Source organism: Eulemur rufifrons, chromosome 15 (genome assembly GCF_041146395.1).
Source record: "Eulemur rufifrons isolate Redbay chromosome 15, OSU_ERuf_1, whole genome shotgun sequence".
Taxonomy (NCBI): Eukaryota; Metazoa; Chordata; class Mammalia; order Primates; family Lemuridae; genus Eulemur; species Eulemur rufifrons.
Window position 1 is genome coordinate 41,693,384 of NC_090997.1, and position 22,856 is coordinate 41,716,239.

The 22,856-nt window shown below is 35.4% G+C and overlaps 1 protein-coding gene across 1 annotated transcript in view; it reads right to left on the reverse strand.

Annotated features, from left to right (window-relative positions):
* The window catches only part of UBE3D (ubiquitin protein ligase E3D), a 138,021-nt gene that overhangs the window by 87,534 nt on the left and 27,631 nt on the right, over positions 1–22,856 (reverse strand). Inside the window, exons 6-8 of the mRNA XM_069488257.1 lie at positions 20,446–20,515; positions 19,121–19,229; positions 16,511–16,674 (exon numbers count right to left, since the gene is read on the reverse strand). Coding sequence (XP_069344358.1) covers positions 16,511–16,674; positions 19,121–19,229; positions 20,446–20,515 — 343 coding nt within the window. The remainder of the gene's footprint in view (positions 1–16,510; positions 16,675–19,120; positions 19,230–20,445; positions 20,516–22,856) is intronic.

Genomic DNA, 22,856 nt, shown 5'->3' on the forward strand with positions numbered 1-22,856 from the left:
GTTTCCAAAGATGTGAGCAATAGTTCATTAGCCTTGGACAACAGAAAATTTTTTTATAGATCTGTTAATGAAGACCTCACCCACACAATAATACTTACAACCAAAGATACCAATTTACATATCAATCCCTTTCCTACAGAAATATTACAAAAATAACATGGATGCTGGTTGAAATGGAAAGTTTAGAGTCCTATGGGTAATTACATACTCTTAAACACATTGAACTACATAAGCTCTGCATAGATGAATGGATTATTTGTGAAGCTGCAGTCTTCCATTCGCATTGGACATGACAGAGTGCATGACAGGCATAGAAGAAAGCAGGGCTGGGTGGTTAAACTGGAGCCAGGATGTAGAAGACCTCGTGTCCTAATCCAAGGAGATAAAGATTTTGGGCAGGTAAATGGAAGCAAGGGATATGATTGGGATGACCAGGCTGGCTCCATAATGTAGGCTGGATTGGACAGTTTACGCAGGTTGAAGAATGCACATAAACACCACGTGAAGAGGTACAAACACCTGAACTAGGTTGATGCAAGGATGAAGAGAAAAGAAAGAATAGATGAAAAGGAGATTTTGAAGGTAGAATGGGCGTGATGTCACAACTGGTTGGATGTGGGGGAACTGGGAAACAATTAAAGGCCAACGTTAGGTTTTGAGCCCAGGTGCTTGGAGAATCGTGATGCCACTGACAGAGATACAAACGAGAGGAAAGGTATATTTGCCAGGAGTGTTAATGAGTTTCTTCTACCTTGGGCATACTGAATTTAAGAAGTTATCGGGACATCCAGCAGAGACAACATGGAGACAAGACAGAGATATAAACAAAGAACTTAATGAAGATAGGATTAGAAATGTAGACTTGAAAGTTTTTACTCAATAGAAATTAGAGTTTCTATTATGAGAGCAGATGAGCTCAGCACAGGGGGAAAAGAAGCCAGGGAGGACACCCTGTTAGCAGGCTAAAAGAAAAAGTAAAAATAGCAAGGAGAAAGGGAAGAAGGTCAAAAGAAAGAAGAAGGAAGGGTTGGGGGCCAGAAGGAAACCAGGAGAACACCAAGGCAAAATACTTCCAAGAAGAAGCAACGAATAATGCTGAATGCTAAGGATTGAGAAAAAGCAAATGATTTTGCTTAATAGCTGTCACTTGAGATCTTTGAAAAAGCAGTTTCCATAAATGACTGCAAGAAAAGCATTAGTAGACACGCTAGAAAGATCTCCTTAAACATGATACAAAAGCAAAAGTCTTCAATTCCAATTTTAATTTTGACAAGATCAAAATTTAAAACCCCTATACGTCAAAAGATACCATAGTTTAAAAGGTATAGGATTAAAAAGGATTAATATTCATATTCTGCAAGAATTCCTAATACCAAAGACACATACACAGATTCACAGACACACAGACACAGGGACTCACAGACACCACCTTAGATAGGCAAAGCAATATGAACAAGCTATTCACTTTAAAAGAGAAAGTTCGAGTGTCTAACAAACATAAACAAAAATGGTCACACTAGTAATCAGAGAAACTGTCATTTAAATAAGATACAATTCTATCAGATTGGCCAAAATTGTAAGCCTGATTAATATCCAGTATTGAAATAGGTATGAGGAGAAAAATAAAACTGTCAACAAAAAGAGCCCCCTAGAAGAGCAAATGTACAGTATCTATTAAAATTTAAAATATTATTAGTAAGGAACACTCCCATTTTCTAATAAAAAGAACTAAGGCTTCTTTTATGGCTGATTCTAGGGCTGGGGCAGAGAAAATATGAGTCTAGAGCATTCTGTGAGATCAGGAAGTAAGGAGGTTTGGGGGTATGTTAAAGGAATATGGGAGCCAGCTTAAAAGAGTTCCCAGTGGCCAAAGCCAGAACAATCGGAACAAAATAAAAAAATAATTGGATTATAACACAAAGTATAAAATAAATATACATGAGTTAAGATATAATTTTAAAAATAAATAGAAGAGAAGAAACAAGTCTTCCTTACATAAAAATTCTAAATAAAATATATAGATAACACCCTCTTCCAGGAGACAGAGCTTGTCACCCCCACCCCTTTGAGTGCTGGCTAGACTTAGTGACTTGATTACAAAAGGTACAGTATGGAAAGGGAAATATAACCTGGCCAACATTACCTTAGCCCAGTAATCAAACTTAACATTGCCAGTGATGGGATGTGAAAACGTGATATGGCATTTTCCCAAAACTATAACCCACTCTAATCATGAGGAAAAACATCAGGTATTAAGGGAAATTCTACAAAATGTCTAACTGGTACTCCTCAAAACTGTCAAGGTCATAAGAAACAAGGAAAGACTATCACAGCCTACAGAGACCAAAGAGACATGACAAATTAATGCAATGTGGTATCATGGACTGGATCCTGGAATAGAAAAAAGACATCAGTGGAAGACCTGATGAAATCTGAATAAAGCCTGGAATTTAGTGAAGAGCAACATACCAATGTTGGTTTCTTAGTTTTAACAAAGGTGCATGGTAATGTAGGATAATAACATTGGGGAAAACTGAAACTGGGTAAGAGGCACACTGGAACAATTTGTACTATCTTTGCAACTTTTCTGTAAATCTAAAACCACTCCAGGCCAGGCATGGCGGCTCACGCCTATAATCCTAGCACTCTGGGGGGGCCGAGGCGGGTGAATCGTTTGAGCTCAGGAATTCGAGACCACCCTGAGCAAGAGTGAGACCCTGTCTGTACTAAAAAAAAAATAGAAAGAAATTAGCTGGACAACTAAAAATATATATAGAAAAAATTAGCCAGGCATGGTGGCATACTCAGGAGCTACTCGGGAGGCTGAGGTAGGAGGATTGCTTGAGCCCAGGAGTTTGAGGTTGCTGTGAGCTAGGCTGATGCTATGGCACTCTAACCCGGGCAACAGAGTGAGACTCTGTCTCAAAAAATAATTAAATAAATCAAACCACTCCAAAAATTAAGTTTATTTTAAAAATTTTAAATAAATATACCCCTGGAAGAGCAACTCCACTTTTTTTCCATCCGCTTTAAAGAAATCCTTGCAGAGGTGCACAAGGAGGCATGTGCAAGGGACTGCACTGCAGAACTGTATCAGAGAAAAATTAAAAATAATTTTATTAGAATGACTACATAAATCATGAAATATCTACATTATGGACTATAACACAGCAGTTTAAAGAATTAAATACATCTATATGTACTGAAAAGATATAATGTGTGAAAAATTAAATTATAAAAAAATACTATGGCATATGATATTATTTTAAAAAGAAAAGAGAAAAGAGAACAAAATTTTCTGTATATAGTTCTGGGTACATAATAAACATACATGGATGTTTAGATAAATGTCTGGCAAGATATACAGTAACCTGGTTACAGTGGTAACATATAGAGGGGACTGGAATTGGAGATGGTGATCAAGGGGATTGGAGCTTTATCATGCTCAAATTATTTTATACCGAGAATGCCTTTATCATTTATCTGAATTAGGAATGGTTAACTATTTTAAGCTGGGGAGACAATTTTTCTCTGACATGGAGAGAAAATGGCAGAAGTAAGGTTCTGGCAGTTGATATTCTGCGGTGGATATAGAGTGTGTCCCCTGGAGGACAGCAATATTGCTGAAGGCCTTTAGCCTAAAGCCTTGCCTAGGTCCCGAGACAAAGCACTTGCTTCCACAGTGGACGTCACAGTAGTAGTCAGACTTAACAATGGGAACACCAATAATGAAATTTCCAATTTATCTTGGTTTTCAGTAGAGGTGTATGCACCTGGAGGGCTCTTACAGCCATCTGGATTGTAAAAAATCCCCAAGTAATACTGAAAGAAACCGAACTTCTTCCCTTTACTCCAGCTGACTTTAGAATCCAAAGCTCATTTTTCAACCCCAATGTCTAGAATAAAAGCAGAACCAACCAGGGACATTGTAGTTGTTTGACATGACAAATGTCAAGGTACAATTCTGACCAACACTAAAGATTACACACTTTTTCTTTTATGCTCATTATCCCACATTAAGCCAAAACATTTTCTTACAAAATGGAATTATAAAAATCATATAAGAAATCTCAAAGAAAATTTAACTCAGAGCATATAGTTGAATAAGTGCTAAAACTCCATTAAGGGACTAGAGTTTTCTTCAATATATGTTAAACAGATCATTTCCCATCGATAACCTTTGGTATTTTTAAAAATAACATTTTGAGAAGCTTCAGATATTTAATTAAAAGCTTTATTATCCAGCAGAGCTAAGTTTCAGTAAGTGAAATTTATAGTCCCTTTCCAACTATTAAAATTCATTAAAATAGGCCAAATAGATTCTGTAGTCCATCACTGTAATAACACAAGAGCAACACAATACTATTTGCATCGAGACAAACAAACTTTAATCCTGGTGAACCCAACTATCTGCTTTCTCTGAACTTGCTGTCAGTAGATGATAAGCTGGAGAAAATCATGCCATAAGAAAGATTTTATCAATATAAACTCATGAACACAAACCTCAAATGGGCAATGAGCAATGCCTACCAATCCCACACATCTCTGGTCATCTCACTCACCTCCTCTCCAAATAATTATTTTAAATCTTCTCCATTCTCTTCAAACTTCCAACTGTCCACTACCCACACTCTTTTCCCTCTTGTACCTCTTCCCCCTTGACTATTACCTGACTATCACAGATAAAATAGAAGCCATCAGAGGACAAGTCTTTCATCTTCCCACAACCTACTATGCAAACCTATTCTATCCACTGCAATCCTGAACTCCTTCCCTCCTGTTACAGAAGGAAAACCATGCCCGGGGTCCTGAGGCTAGGTGTTCCACCAAAGAATCAGATACCACCTTCCCCATCTCGTCCTGGAATCTTACCTTACCAGTCTGTCCCTTCTTAACAGGATCCTCCTTGTTGGTTTTTAAATAGACTCAAGGGGGCTTTAACCAAACTTGTCTACCTGCAGTCAGCCCCATCCCCTTCCTATCTCTCCTGCCCTTCACAGCCAAACTTCTTGAAAGAACTGTCCACACTTTTTGTCTCTGTCATACCACCTCTCACTCACTGCCCATCCCTTCCAATCCAGCTTTCAGTCCAGTCATCTGACAAGATAATCCCTGCTAAAGTCACTAATGACCTTCATAATCTATTTCCAATGCACGTTTTACATTCAACATCTTACCTGATGTCTCAGCAGCATGTGACCACTTCCTCTTCCTTAAAGCATTTTCTCTCCATAGCTTCTATGAAACAATATTCTGTTCCTTTCCTCTTAACCTGTACAGCCACTCTTCTGTCTCCTTTCCAGACTCATTCTCCTTTATTCCATGATGTGGGAGTTCCTCATTGCTCAGTCTTCTGTTCTCTCTTCCTGAAAAAGCTTACCCATGTCCTCGGCTTCATTTGCGATCCACATACAGACGACTCACAAATTTACAAATCTAGCCTAAACTTTCGTCTGAACTCCAGGTCTACATATTAACTTTATACTTGCTGTTTCCTTTTGAATGACTCAAACATACCTCAAACTCAACATGCACAGAACTGAACTTCATGATCTTCTCCCAAAACCTGATCTTCTTCCACTGCTATCTACCCCAGTAAATAGTGGTTCATTCCCCAAATCTGATCAATCACCAAGCACTACAATTGTACTTATTATGTATCTCCCAAATCCACCTCAGCTACCATCACCAGTTACTATCACTCCAACTATAATCATTTCTCTTAGGCTACTGCAATAGCTTCCTATCTATCCAAATCCAACTGTTCTCTAAATGCTGCCAGAATAATCTTTTCTGAAGCATAAATTAAACCATCTTGCCCTTCTCTCTAGATAAAATGTTCAACAGGATCTTACTGTTCTTAGGACAAAGACAAAATTCTTGCAAGTCCCTTTAGAGCTCTGAGTTGGCCTGGCTCCTCCCTGCCCTTTGTCGGTGTCTCACCCTCTCCAATACAGCCACTTTTCCTTCTTCCTATCCCTTGTACTCACCATGCTTTCTCTCACTCCCACCATAGGTCCTTTTTACACTGCTTTTTCCCTTGCCTAGATGCTCTTCACAGTTAACTCCTCATCCTTCAGACAGCAGTCAAGCATCAATTCTACATGAAATCCTACCCTGACCCAGTTAGTCTCCCTGTGATTTATTCTCACAGCACCCTCTACCCCTTTGTCATAGCACTGATCAAGTTGCAATTTTGCATTTATTTGTCTTTCCCACTGGACTGTATGAAGGTCTATAATATAAGGCATCAGGTTTCTTTCAGCTCAATATTATATCCCTAATACCTACTACAGCAGTATGCAATTAATAAGTATATGTTGAATGAAAGAATGATCTTCTTCAATACCTGAGGTTGAAAACTTTTCTGTTCAATGTCCAAATTCTATGGGTTCTTGAAATCCAGCCTTCATTGAAAATGGCTTCTTCCTTTTACATCTAAATTACCTACGACAGCCCTGTAGGATGTATCCTTACCTCTAGCTTCTCTCCAATTCAGCCCTTCTACACAAAGCTGGAAGGATGCTGGGCAAAATCTTATGGGCATTCAAGACGGTTATGGGAAAGTGGAGGCACCAAAGGGAAAAAGAGACTGTACAATGAAAGGGAAGCTTAAAACCACCCCATCTGAGGATGCTTGGCCTGGAGAAGAGAACCTAGGAGAGAGTGGCAGGTTATCTGAATATTTGAAGAGCTATTATATTAAAAAATCAGCAGCTTAATTTTTGGTAGCGCTGGATGAGAGTTTCTGGGAAGCAGATTCCATTCCAATAAAAGGAAGACCATTTTAACAATTAGAAAATAAATGTGGTTGCTTTTGTAAATTGTAAATTTGTTACGACCCAGTGGATTCACGTACATCTGGTGAAATGCATATCACAGAAAACAATGGGTTTCCAAACTTTTTTCAGCTGTGGAACACTTTCTACCAAAAAAACATCCTGAGTAAAGCCTACTATTTGAAAACAGATAAATGGGAGCATCTCTATGGGTAGATGACTGCTCTCTACCCTCCCAAGCCCTCTGGGAGCCACATGTCCCTCCATCAGCTGCAACCTGTTGGAGCTCCCTAGAGGCCACCATACGAACATATGCATGCTTTCCCTGCCCAGCCCTTTTTAGCTTTTACTGGAGTGGAAGGGAGTGGAGAATAGTCCCTACCTTTTTTTAATTTTCTTTAATTCCGCTAATGAATACTATTCTCCATGAAAATCTGTTCCTTAAATGCTATGGGTTGAATGTTTGTGACCCTTCCAAAATTCATGTTAAAACTTAATTCCCAATGTTAAGAGGTGAAGCCTGTAGGTGATTAGGCCATGATGGCTCTGCCCTTATGGACGGGATTAGCACCTTTTAAAAGGTCTGGAGGGAACTAGCTGGGTCCTTTTGCCCTTCCATCCCTTCTGCCATGTTAGGACACAGCAACAAAGTGCCACCTTGGAAGTGGAGACCAGGCGCTCACCAGACACTGAACCTGCTGGCTCCTTGATCTTTGATTTCCCAGCCTCCAGAACTGGGAGAAATAAATTTCTGCTGTTTTTAAGTTACCTAGTCTCAGGTATTTTGTTATAGCAGCAGAAGCTAAGACATTAGCACTTACATAGATTTTGGTCTTTTGAATGATTTTTTTTTTTTGGGTATATTTACCATATTGCCTTAACTTGACTATGAGTTCCTTTATGGCAGAAATCTTTGTGCTCCTGCTTTGGAATCACTTACAATACCAGGTACAGTAGAGGGTGATTAAAAAAAGAAAAAGTAAAACCCAAACCCTTCTGATGTGAAAGGTTAACACAACTACTTCGGGTCTGACTCATAAAAATACCTCATATATTATTAGAAAACATAGAAAAGTGAAGAAACAATTTCTTACACACATTCCCCTTTCTTGCTCTATCCAATCCCAGTCCCTTCCCCCTTTTTATTCTCACAGACTACACTTGTCTCATATTTTCATCAGAAGACAGAAACCAGATTTCTCCTCAAGGAAGCAATCTCAAGAGATTAATTGCTTTTCATAAGAAATCTGGAATCTCTAGAAAAAAGCTCACTTTTATTGTATGTCATGGTCTTAATTCCTGTCTCTTCTTTAATGATTACAAATGGATTCATGGATAACACAGGAATTTCAAATGAAATAAGTTTTTGTTTAGAACATTGTACAGTCATATATCACTTAACTACGGTGATACTTTCTGAGAAATGCATCTTTAGGCGATTTTGTTTTTGTGCAAATATCATAGCATGCAAATATCAAACCTACATGGTAAAGCCTACTATACACCCAAGCTATATGGTACAGCCATTGCTCCTTGGTTACAAACCTGTACAGCATGTTTCTCTATTGAATACTGTAGACAACTGTAACACAATTAAGTATTTATTTATCTAAACATATCTAAGCACAGAAAGGGTGCAGTAAAAATAAAGTACTATAATCGTACAGGACCACAGTCATATACACAGTCCGTCATTGATTTAAATGTCATTAAGCAGCATGACTGTACTTATAAGTCCAAAGGAAGGATTTTTCCAATTACAAATGAAAGAAGTATGTGCTTAATTTGCTTAATAATGAAGAATGGTCTCTAGATGGGTAAGTTTTGGTGACAACATAGTACTAGCAGACAAATATGTGAAAAGTGATTTCCAAAGATGCATTTATAATTTCCCATAAGCACCTGGCTACTTTCCTGTATTTTTAGATTAATTTCAATTGAATGAATTCCTGTTCTAAGAAGCTAAGGCTTTGGACTTCTCAAAAAAATCAAATTTATATCCTTAAATTCTGATCTATAACATCAGATACGAACATGCTGTAAATCAGAAGTTTCTGATACCGATGTTACATGTTAAGATACATAAATATTAACTGAATATAGTACAGTAAGCAATATATTTTGGAGAGTAATCAAATGCCAATACATTCTGAACTACCATGGGAATTTTTGTTGAGGAAAAATATACATTTATAGTGGTATTTTCAGATCTCCTAAAATTTTATGGTGAGAGACTACATGATATGATGAAAAAGCACTGAATTTGAAATTAGGAAAACCTGACTCTAATTCTGGCTCTAACAAATTGACTGACTGAGGTTATGTCTCTTTGGTCCTCAGTTTCCTCCTTTGTAAAATATTAGACTTGGATGTTCATATCTGAAGTTTAAGTTTATCCTACTCTGCAAAGTCAACATACCTAATTGGGATGCCCTGACAATGTCAAATGTCACCTCATGACCCCTATGCAGGAAGTATAGCAAACACTTACTTGAAATAAAGTGCCCTTTAAGGGTGGTGACACTTACCAATTCATTCAATCACTCATTCATTCATTCATTTGTTCTAGCATCATATTCACACACTATTCAAATAAGTTAACACAAAGTGTTTTAGCAGGTTATATAATCACTAAATAACTGGTCTTAGATATTCTGCTGGATGTATTAATAAAATTAGCATACATTAAACTTTGGTTTGTTTTACATTTTTATCAACCAAAAGAACAAATTCTTCTTAATCTCCTAAAAACTACCTAATCTTATCTCCAAAATATTTCAGGCAATGATAGTCTCTGCCACATCAGGTGCAGAGTATCAAAATTAAGAAGAGTTTGGCAATGATTTCTTGGCTATAACACTAAAAAGCACAGGAAACAAAAGCAAAAATAGACAAATGGGTCTACATCAAACCTAAAAACTTTTGTTACCAAAATATACAACCAACATACTGAAAAGGCAACCAACAGAATGGGAGAAAATATTTGCAAATCATATATCTGATAAAGGATTAATACCCAGAATATATAAAGCACACCTACAACTCAACAACAAAACAAAATTAAAAAGGACCCAATTAAAAATGGACAAAGGACTTCAACAGACATTTCTCCAAAGACGACATACAAATGACCTACAAGCATATGAAAAATGCTCAACATCATAAATCATCAGAAAAATACAAGTCAAGATCAAAATGGTAACACTTCACACCCGTTAGGGTAGCTACTATTTAAGAAGCAGAAAGTCACAAGTATTAGCAAGGAGGCAGAGAAATTGGACTGCTTGTGCACTGTTGGCAGGATTGTAAAATGCTGCAACCGCTATGGAAAACAGTATAAAGTTTCCTCAAAAAATGAAAAATAGAACTACTATATGATCCAGCAATCCCACTTCTAGATATATATCCAAAAGAATTGAAAACAGGGTCTCAAGGAGATATTTGTAAACCAATGTTCATTCACAGCAGCACTGTGCACAACAGGCAAGAGGTAGAAGCAACTCAAATGTCTACCGACAGATAAATGGATAAACAAAATATGACATATACACAAAAGGATGGCAATCCTGTTACAGACTACTACATGGATGAAACTTGAGGACATCATGCTAAGTGAAATAAGCTATCCACTAAAAGACAGACACTGTATGGTTCCACTTACATGAGGTATATAAAAGTAGTCAATGTTAGGGACTGACTTGTGTCCCCTTCAAAATTCACATGTTGAAGGCCTAACCCCCAATGTACCTGTATTTGGACATAGGACCTTTAAGGAAGTCATTAAGATTAAATAAAGTCATAAGGTCAAGGCCTGTTTTCCTTATCAGGAAGAGACACACGAGACCTCTTTGTCTCACTCCATGTGTCCAAAAGGGAAGACCATGTGAGGACACAGCAAGAAAGCAGCCATTTACAAGCCAGGAAGAAAGACCTTACCAGAAAGCAACCCTTGATCTTGGACTTCTTCTTCTTTTTTTTTTTTTGAGACAGAGTCTCACTCTGTTGCCCGGGTTAGAGTGCATAGCATCAGCCTAGCTCACAGCAACTTCAAATTCCTGGGCTCAAGCAATCCTCCTGCCTCAGCCTCCCGAGTAGCTGGGACTACAGGCATGCGCCACCATGCCTGGCTAATTTTTTCTATATATTTTTAGTTGTCCAGCTAATTTCTTTCTATTTTTAGTAGAGACGGGGTCTCGCTCTTGCTCAAACTGGTCTACAACTCCTGAGCTCAAAGGATCCACCCGCTTCGGCCTCCCAGAGTGTTAGGATTACAGGCGTGAGCCACCGCGCCCGGCCTGATCTTGGACTTTAAGCCTCCAGAATTATGAGAAAATAAATCTGTCATTTCAGGCATCTAGTCTGTGGTATTTTGTTATGGCAGCTCTGGCTGACTATAATACAGTCAAATTCACAGAAACAGAAAATAGAAAGAATGGTGGTTACCAGGGGCTGGGTGAGTGGGAAAAGAGGGCTTTTGTTTAATGGGCATAGAGTTTCACAACTGCAAGATGAAAAAGTTCTGGAGAACTGTTTCACGACAGATCACAACACTGAATTTCACAACAATGTGCATATACTTAACACTACTGAACTGTACACTTAAAAATGATTAAGATAGTAAATTTTGTGTTATGTGTTTTTTACCACAATAAAAACATTAAGTAGGAGTTTCAATTTTCCTGCTGAAATAAAGGAGGAAAAAAGGAAATACTACCTCACAAATAAAAACAATTACTAATATTATTTTATATATGTGAAATTGATATGCATATGGTTTTACGTGGTTTTTATCTCATTGGGAAAAAACCAATAATGACTATTTTAAGCAAAAACAACACATCTATTTTAGAAGCAATATTCAGCAATACAGAGCCAAAGAAAGAAACCAAATTCATTTATAAAATTTAGTCTCCATATTCTACTAAAACTAGGAATGAACATAACATTTCATTGACATTTCTCCCTCAATATATTTTGCAATAAAATGCTGCTATTAATAGTAAAATGTAGAATAGTTCTCAGCTCAAATTCTTTACTTTCCTAAATCAGATATTTTATCCTTTGAAAAAGGTGGAAGAACCACTATCAATACTAGGACTCATTTAACTGACACAATGAAGAGAATTCAATTTATCTTTAAAGCAAAACAAAAACCTTATTTACACTTACTGATTACATTCTCCTAAGTTCTTCTCTCTTAAAAATACAAAAACAAGCAGTTTGATACCTATGAAATTCTTCATTACTGTTTAATAAAAACAAATCTATTCTTCATGTTTCCCTTATAGAAAAAGAGAAACGTAACAATAAACATTTATATTTTGCTACATACTCTGTTTATCCTAACAAAGTTAACATGTGGGATTATATTTCTCTATTTGCTGGCCTAAATACAATTTCAAGAAAATTGTAGGCTATAACACATGGAGGGAAAAGGCAAACATAGCTTGATTTCAGAAGATAGTCTAGAGTTGGGTTTCTTAGCTTTGACACTATTGGCACCTTGGGCTGAAAAAGTCTTTGTTGCGAGGGGGGCTCTCCTACCCATTGTAGGATATTTAAAAGCATCCCTATTTATCAGATACCAGCAGTTCCCCAAGTTGTAACAACTAAAAATGTCTCCAGACATTGCCAAATGACCCCCCGAGGCTAAATTACTCCCAGTCCTGAGAATATGAGGCCACAGATAAACTGACGAATTGGTAGAATTAAACACTGGAAGTTAATATAGAGTCCAAAGTCAAAAAGTTAATATTTAGCATCTAGATGCTGATGCAAAAACAAAAGAATTTGAGATAAAAGATAAATTATTTCCCCAACACAAAATGTGAAGCAGTGTAACAACCACTGATGCTCAGCAAGATGTGAAATACTGGTTGGAGCAGGGGTAGGAGGGGTTGTTGATGAAAAACAACACACTTAAAAATGTTGAGAGATATGTGTGTCAATTGCTAGAAAGAAATAACATTCTAAAAATATTACATACCACCTTTGTGTGTGTGCTCAAGGAAATAAAACCAGAGTTACATTTGCTATTTTCCTCTTTTAGACTACCATCTGGCAATGCACACTTCCACTAGAAAAAAATTCTAGCTAATTGAATTATAATAGTTACTACACCAGCCTATGTGCCAAAAATATGCCAGGGAATCTACAGTTCATTTGGTCATGTCCAAAATGAAAGACACTAATGTTTTTAAAAGACAAAAGTAAATAACTCACAACTTGTTTACTCAACTGACTATAGTCATTATAGTCATTATAATATTTCCAGAGTCACAGGGATTTGTTAAGAACAAGTGAAACAATGGGGCAGGCACATTAAATTCCCATAACACTCCTCAAGAAAGGTGTTGTAAATATTCTACATACAATGCATACAAGATTCATCACCATAATGGGATCTACAACTGCTTCCTTTTTCTTAATATCCAAAAGTTGTCTCAAGACAAACTGGCACAACCAGACGAGTATATCCTTGGAGTTCTCTCTTACTAATCCATAAAGGCAGGCTACGGTAACAAGAACCTACAGTTACTAACAGACAAACAAAAATGATCAAATACAAAGATAAACAGAAAATCATGTACCATCGTACAAACATAAACTGTATATTTTAAGCACTTTTACAAGTACTCCTCTAGCTGAGCAAACAGACACGGTCCTGGCTCATAAGGAGTTTATAACCCAGGGCAGGAATTCTACTGAAATAATCAAACATTTAGGAAAAGCAACACCATGAAAGAAAGGTATCAAACTCAATCTCTCTGTTCAAAAAAAGAAGAGCCAACACCCAAGGGAAAAAAAGTTAATAGATAAAACAGAAGACTTTAAGTACAAATATCAATATTATTCTCACACAGACTGAGAGAATATTGTATCTATAAAACAAGAATGGATTATGACGTAAAAAATTTTCAGTGAGCACACGTTTATACACATCTGTATGAAATCTTAGAAAACCAAAGATAAACAGAAAATCCTAAAGGCTTTTGGAGAGACAGAATAGGTATAAGGCATTTTCAGATATTCAAGGATTGACTACTGTCCACTATTAAAAGAACTACAAAAGGATATATTTCATCAAATTAAAAAATGAAACAGAATATTGACTAAAAAAGCAAACTGCAAAAAGGTAGAGTATAATACTACTTATAAATATTTTTAAAACATATCAAACAACATATTTTTAAGGAAATACTTATACAATAAAAATATAAAAACATTCATGGTCATAATGCATGAGAGTAAGAGGTAAGCAAATGGGGCGAGGCTTTGGCTTGATACTTCTTTAAGAAGAAACAACCACCATCATCAGAATCACAGGGGATCTATACAGGAGAGGGAGGCAGGAAGAGGAGTAACATCAAACTCTAAGTCTTTTCTTGTTCTAGTGAAGAGTATGGATACTAATTAAATCTAGATATTGATAGTTAAAAAAAAAAGAAGTTTAAATGTACATCAAAATTTTAAGGTTAATCATGGAAAACCATTTTGAAATAGATATTTTCTACTTCCAAATCATCAGAGGAAAGAAATGATACACACAAGGCAACCAATCTAAAAGAGAGCCAACTATGTCCAATTATATCAATAATCACAATAAATGTGAATTAATTAAATTTACTATTAAAACAGAGATACTCTCATACTGGAGTTTAAAAATATCCAGCTACATGCAGTTTATAGGCATATGTTAATGAGAGATACACCTAAGATAAAATGACACAGGACAGATAAAAATAAAGAAATACAAAAAGATATAATAAATCAATAATTTTTTAAAAAATAAATATAGCAATATTAACATCAGGCAATTAGAATGAAAGAAAAAATAGCATCAAATGGAAGAACAAAATCTCCTATTGATAAAATATGTATTTAGTCAAATTGTCATGCCACAAACCTCTATGCATTTAATAACAGAGCTTCAAAATATATAATGCAAAAACTGATATAAAAACAAGAAGAAAATTACTTCCATAATCATAATGTGAGACTTAACACATCTTTCACAGAAATTCACATTTCAAATAGATAGAAAATATAAAGGGTTTTAATAAACTTGACTATATAAATCTAAATATATAAACACACACACACGTACCCCCCAACAGATAATAAATCAATGAACAGCTTAAAAGTTGACCATGTTTTAGGGTACCAAAAGAAAAAACCTCAAAAAAAGTCTCAAAATCATAAAACATATAAGCATATTCCTCTGATCATGCCTCAATAAAGCATAAGGATAATCAATTGAAACTGTTTTCTTTAGATTGGCATCAGGAAAAAAATCTAAATGGCAGTTTGGTTTAGAGTGCAGGGAAATAGGCATTTATAGAAACTTCAGATGGGAATATAAATTCACAGTGACTTTATAAAACAATTTGATATTATCTACCAAAATTTTAAACATCCATAGTCTTTGATTCAACAATTATGCCTCTAGAAATCCCTCTTATAAAAAAAACTTACATATAATCACAAAACAAATATACAACAGTACATAGTACCCTGCTAATTATAACAGCAAAATTAATAACCAAACATCCATCAATAGAAAAATGGCTGAATAATTTACAGTACCTCCATTTCATAAAATGTCAAGCAGTGATATGGAAAACATCCCCCAAATAAAGCTTTATTTTTTAAGTTTAAAAAAAAAGCACAGGTGTCATTCTAATTATGTTAAGATGTAAAATGAATAGAAAAAGGAATGGAAAAATACACAACAAACTTTTTACTTCTAGAGAGGGACATAATGGAAAACTTTAATATTTTACTTTATATATGTTCCTTACTTGAATATTTTATGATTTGTACTGCTTGCATAATTTGAAAAAAAAAAAGCAATAATTTTTTAAATGTCTTATTTACTTCCCAGAACAAGACTGGGATCTTTCTGTACAAATTTGATCAAATCCATCTGAGAGTACTGGACAAGAATAAACTTCCAACATGTTCCAATAAGAATTCTTCCTGTTCCCTATGCTGGGTACGATCTTCCCTCAGACATGGTTCACTACTTGCTTCCTTCAAGTTTTCCACTTAAATAACACTTTATCTGAGGAATTTTCCCTGACTTTCCAATATAAAATGACAGCTTCCGATACCTATCTTACCATTCCCCAACTACATTACCTTGCTTCATCTTTCACTAGAGTAATTTACTACCCGTGTCTAAGTGTTCTTATCTTTAAAATGGGGGTGATAATAGTACCTACCAACCCCACAGGGTTATTGTTGGCCTTATATGAGCTAGAAGTTCTTAGATGAATGCCTAACACATAGTAAGGAACAATAAGTCTTTGATTTTTTTTGTGTGTTTTATTTATAGTCTGCCTTCTCCCTATTAGAATAATAACCCTAGAAGGCAGGGTCTGTGTTTTGTTCGCTATTGTACCTTGATGCCTGGAAAGCGCTTATCAGTAAATATTCATAGTTGTTTAAGCCTGATTTAGTACTGCTATCATATGTAGGGACAGCTTAGATTACAAAAAAAAAAACAAAAAACAAAATAATACCAAAAATTGTTTATGGTAAATGGAAGCTTTCTGCATATTAGTATGAATCATCTGCAATAATTCAATCTATGCTAAAAGCTTATTATTCAGCAGTATCATTCAGAGAAGCTTCAAGTAGGGAAGTGGTACAGTACCATTTAATTCATACCAACATGGCAACAAGCTAAAATATAATGTTTGTAATGAGAAAACAAAAGCACAACTTACTTTTCATTCCTACTTTTGATGCATGGCTGGTAGAGGACCTTGACTGCACTCCAGGAAGAAGTGGAATCTGCTTTCATTGAGTCTTCCAACAGGGGAAATTTTTTGATACATTTAGAACTTCTCAAAGATTCAATCACCAAACTGTCTGAGTTTAAAAGCCAAAGCTAAAGATGTAGAGAGAAAGTACAAGTATAAGGATATTGCCACCTTATCCATAGCTTATCAAAACTAAAAAAAAAAAACCTATAAAAACATCAGGGAAAAACATAGGCGATCACGTATATAATTTTTAAGTAGGATAGGCCTTTCAAAGCAAAACATTTGGTAGAGCAACTAGCATCAGAAAGTTTAAAAAAAAAGACAAGTGAGTAGGAGAAAACATTTAATACATGAAGTTATTGCCTACAATATACAGAGCTCCTAGAAATCAATAAGGAGGAAAAACAGCCTAATAGAAATACAGGCAAAGAATATGAACAGAATTAACAGAAGAAATATATGGCAAATATATATAAAAATACTAATATAATTAGTAATAAGTAAATGCAAAATTTTTATGCCACCATTTTTCATTTATCAGATTAGCAAATATAAAAAGATTGATAACACCCAGTTCAGAAGAGGAGTTTGAAATGGGCATTCCCATATACTCCTGATGGGAGAAAATTTTGGGATATGGATGTATGTGATTTACTGAGGAAATATTCTCAGGAGAAAGAAAGTGAATAAAACGGGATAAGTCAGGGGAAAGAGCTAGTCAAGGATGTGGACTCAGCTGGAGTCTGGCTGCATGGGGTCTCGCCCTTGCTGAGGCTGGTCTTGAACTCCTGACCTAAAGCAATTCTTCTGCCTCAGCCTCCAAGAGTGCTGGGATTACAGGCATGAGCCACTAGGCCCGGGCAGAAAGAGCTATTTCTAAAGAAGTACTAAAATACATGTGAAAAGGTTATTTTCACTGCAGCACTGTCTGTAACAGCCATACAGTGGCACTCCTGTCATTGAAGAGTCAGATACATATTTACAGTAATAAGAAACAATCCTCTTGACATATTGCTATACGAAGCAAGTGTGTTGCAGAGAAATACTAATTGTGTGATACTGGTTTTTTTTTTTTTTACAGAGAGACAAATACTTGTGAATGTACATATATATAGTTTTATATGCATAAGAAATGTTGAAGTGCACATACCAGACTGTTAATGATTATCTCTGGAAAGTACGATATAGGAGGGCATGAGGGGGACAAAATGGGAGAACTACCACTTTGTTACGGTCTTCACGTTGTCTGAATGTGTTTCAAGAATATATTACTTCTGTGAAAAATAAACATTTTTAAAATTTAAATATATGTTAGAAAGTTTAGAAAAGTTTCTGCTTCTGATTTTCAACTTAAAACCCTTACAATAAAAGAAAACTAAAACTGGGCCAGGCGAGTTGGCTCACATCTGTAATCCTAGCACTTTGGGGGTCGAGGCGAGAGGATTACTTGAGCTCAGGAGTTCCAGACCTGCCTGAGCAAGAGCGAGACCCCATCTCTACAAAAAATAGAAAAATTAGCTGGGCGCAGTAGAGCACGCCTGTAGTCCCAGCTACTTGGGATGCTGAGGCAGGAGGATTGCTTGATGACACCACTGCACTCTACCCAGGGTGACAGAGAAAGAAAGAGAGAAAGAGAGAGAGAGAGAGAGAGACCACATCTTAAAAAAAAAAAAAAGAAAGAAAGAAAAAGAAAAGAAAACTGATTTCAGACTATGACTATGAGGAATAGGTAGTTATCAATGTCAGTCAGAAAATATTTTGGCTTTTCATGGAAATCATCTGGAGTTAGAGAGGCACAGGATATCCACGATGGACAGCCAGCTACAGAGCCATGCCTATCATGGCTCCTTCCAGCCTTTCTGCTACCATGTTTCCCTATTAGCTTGTGAGCTCCTTGAAAGCATTTTGTTCTACCTTGAACACCTAGACCAGTGACTTTCAATTAAGAAATGCTCAATATATGTTTAGTGGTTGAATAAAACAGATGTGGAGTCAAAGAAGAGACTTGGGTCATGATTCTTGGATTTCCAGATAAATGATCCAAGTTTATTTCTGTAGAACACTATTTTTAACAGAGGCAGTGTAATAGTAGATCCTAGTGGTACATGTAGGGGATGATTCTGCTAGCCACAGAGCCTCTTCTCCAAAACTTGCCACTATTTCTCAAATATCAAACAGTCAGAGGCAATTAAAAACAACAGGAGGAATAGAACATATTTTAAACACAAGAGTATCAAATAAGAAAAGAAAAGTGACAGACAGAATGGTGTTATACTGACCAAGAAAAACCATTAAACACTGAGAGTGAAAATCCTTATTTTGTGGTATGAGTTTCTAAAGAGCAGAAATCAGGTTTTCTTTCTCTCTGTAACCCTAGCACCTAGTATATAGAAGCATTTGATCATTTGTTATTAAATTGAGGGAGTTTGATTTATGCATTAAATTGATATTAAAAAATTTAATTTTTGATCATTTATTTTCTAGACCTGAGTAGAAAAAAGAATGAAAAAACTAAAGAATTTCTGAGGCCTTGGATTCCTAGGCTACAAAAAGCTGGATGAAATTTCTTACCAAGATGTACACTCTGCCATCCTGACCTTGAATAGTGAATCTAAATGTGCTTCTAGCAGAGGAGAGTTCCACCAGGCACTGGGCAATCACGCTCTGGACAAACTGAGACCTGTTTGAACAGAAATCAGTTTTTACAATGTGTCTCTCATAATAACTCTAACTGGCAAGATAAGCCAAAAATACCCACAGGGTACCTAAAAGGCAGAGATGTCAGCATGCCAGACTTCTATTCACCGCCCATTCTCTCACAACCTGTGCTAATATGGATTTTAATACATTTTAACGTATCTATGTTTGCTCCATTCTTCTTAAAACTTACTCTCCAATCCTTGATACATTTTCTATCCCAAACCTAACTATTCCCCTCAACGGAATAAAAAAAAACCATGTCAGAACAAGTCAATATTCCATTTGTGCTGTAGCACATTAAATAATGAATAAGTAAGTTACAAAAGAGGGTTAGAAATTTCTTCCCAAACATTAGACAGTACCGCCTACAATTTTTCCATTTGGATCTCCCCAAAGTATCAGCTTTAAGGTACAAAATCAAAGTATTTACAGGAGGATAAAATTCAAAACTATATTCAGATTGTCATAATTTTTGGATATCAATAAATAAATTGAAATGGAGACATACCATAGTTAACTTCTGTGTGCAAATCTAAAAAGATTCAAAGAAAAGAAACACTAATAGATTTAGTGGCTAAGTATCATTTTTTTAATACATAGGAGTTGATCCTGAATATCTGATGCATAGAAAGAAGCACAAAAACCTCTCAGAACTAGAAGATTTATATGAGCACATTTGTCTATACTATTACATAAGCAAAACATAAAGAAATAAATTCTTAAATCTTTTATACGTATGGTTTGATTCAACTATCTAAAAGCCTTTCACAGCTGGGCATGGTGGCTCACAATCCCAGCATTTTGGGATGCTGAGGTGGGAGGATTGCTTGAGCCCAGAAGTTCGAGACCAGCCTGGGCAACAGAGCAAGACCCCATCTCTATAAAAAATTTAAAAATTAGCCAGTCACAGTGGCTTGCACCTGTAGTCTCAGCTACTTATGAGGTTGAGATGGGAAGATGGCCATGAGCCCAGGACGTGCCTCTGCACACCAGTCTGGGCGAAAGAGCAACAGAGCAAGACCTTGTTTCTAAAAAAATAAAAATAATTCAAAAAAATGAAAAGCCTTTCTTAAAGGCCTTTTTTATCCCTTTCCAAATTAGAATGGTATGAATAAAAATGGATTCCCAAATGATCAACTATACTTCCCTTTTCCTGCATTTGAAATTACAAAATAAACTTAATTTGCTATTTGTACCTTGGTATGATCAGAAAACTTCTATCAGATGGCTGAATAATTATCTCTGTCATATAAAACTTAGTGGTTTCTAGAAGCAAAAGAGAAGAAAATTAAGACTCTCCCCAATACGGTAATAATTTTATTGTGGGCAAGTTGATCTCAATGGTGAAATTCCAAACTAAATATTCAACATACTGGTGAAATTAACAGTCAGTAAATATTTTCTAAAAACTACTTAGATTCAGAAGACAAAGCATTGGTGACTACAAGGAGATAGTTCTGAAACTTCAGACAGCAGTGTCTTTTTAGAAAATCATGCCCAAAGTGAGTCTGTTGCAGCAAGACTTTGCTCACATATTTGGAAGGTTATAAAAATTAGTCACATCACAGTCATAGTCCGCTTATGCAGAAATTAGGCAGTGAGTTTACTCATTTCTATAGAATAGCTACAAAGCTGAAGTAACCAAAAAAGGTTTTTTAATCATCGTATCCTAAAGCCTGTGCACAGATGGTGTGAACTTCAACATTAGTATTTACCAAGAATCTCACTGACTCTATTAACACACAATTCTCACCAAATTTGGTTACCTGATTACTTAATGTACAAAATTTTAAACAGTAGACTAGATATTTAATAGATATGAATGTAAACATAATCATCTTGGATTAAAAAAATGTATGAAAAATATTTAATTTCACCAGCAATGAAGGAAATGCAAATCAAAATGAGATTTATTTTAGCATCAAAAAAAATATTTTTAAAGGATAAAGTGCAATACCAGATACACTTATGAGAAGTTGATATGCTTATTCACATACCACTGTAATAATTGAAAATGACAGATTTCTGGAAAGCTGCTTGGCAAAGGCCTTAAAATTGTGTATATATTTAGACATCAAAATTAAACACCTAAGAATTTATCTCAAAGAAATACTCATGGATATATGCAAAAACTGACCTATAAAGATGCTCATAATAATAGAAAAATGCTGAAAACAAATGAAATGACTAAAAATTGAGAATGGGTTAGATAAGCAATTATATACTTAGGTAACAGAATCCCATGCATGTTTCACATTTTAAATAAGTCAAATTAAAACCAGAAATAATTGAAAATTGTGTTGTCATTAAAAAATGGTGCTGTCAAACAATTTTTAATAAGACAGAATATTATTCCTGGTAGATTTTTTGAAAAAGTTATTAATTGCTCAATATTATATACAGAAAAGGGCAAAAAATAAAATCAATAGTTTAATAGATTATTTTATAGAGAGAGCCATGATGATAGATTTACCTATTTCTCCTTAAAGTTCTGTAAATTTTTACTTCACTACTTTGATGTCATGTTATTAGATGTAGAACTAATCCTTTTAATATTATGAAGTGATATCTTTTATCCCTGCTGTTAATCTACAATTCTATAATTTTAATCTCACAGGTATTGTTATTGTTTTATACAATTAATATTCACTTAGTGTCATTCAAATATTTACCGCTTTCTTTACCAGTCCTTCTTGAACTTAAACCTTCTATCTGGGGTCATTTTCTTCTACCTGAGTACAGGCAGAATTTCTTTCAATAAGAAACCACTAGTGGTGAATTATCCCAGTTTGTGTTGTCAAAAAAATATATTTATCTTTGCCTTCATGCTTGAAGAACATTTTCACTTTATTCAAAGTCCTAGAATCAACAGTTATTTCTTTGTGCACACTGACAGTATCATTCCACTGTCTTCAAACTTCCGTTACTGCTGCTCCTTTGAAGGTGATCTGTCACTTTTCTTTAGTTACTTTTAAAAGTTTCTCTTTGCTTTTTATTCTGCAGTATTACTCTGATGTGTCTAGGTATAGATTTCCTTTTATTTACCTTACTTGGGCATCACTGAATTGAAATTCACTGTTCCTCCTGAATCTATAGATTGTTGTTCTTTATCACTTTTGTAAATTACAATTCTCAGAAATTATTTCAAATATTGTCTATGCTCCATTCTTTTCCTCCTGGAAGTCTGATTAAACATACATCAGATTTTGTCTCAGTCTATGTATGTTCTATATCTCTTACTCTCTCTTCTATAGTTTTTGCCTTTTGTCTCTCTGTGCTGAATTACAGATTTTTCTTGTCATTTATCTTCTGTTCATTAATTCTTTCTTTAAGTGGTATCTAATTTGCTCTTAAACAACCCAATGAGTTTTTAATTTCAAGTATAATTTTCTGGATATTCTATTGTGTATCTTTCTCAAAGTTTCCTTTTCCTTGTAGCTATCTTCAAACCTTTTATACCATTAAATGTACTGAGCATGGTTGTTTTACAGTTTACATATAATTGCAGTAAGAATTCTATTTCCATTGTTGGCTGTTTTTGTTAATTCTTGATGATAGAAGTCCAGTTTACTTGTGTGCCTATTTATCTTTCGTTGTATGTTGAATA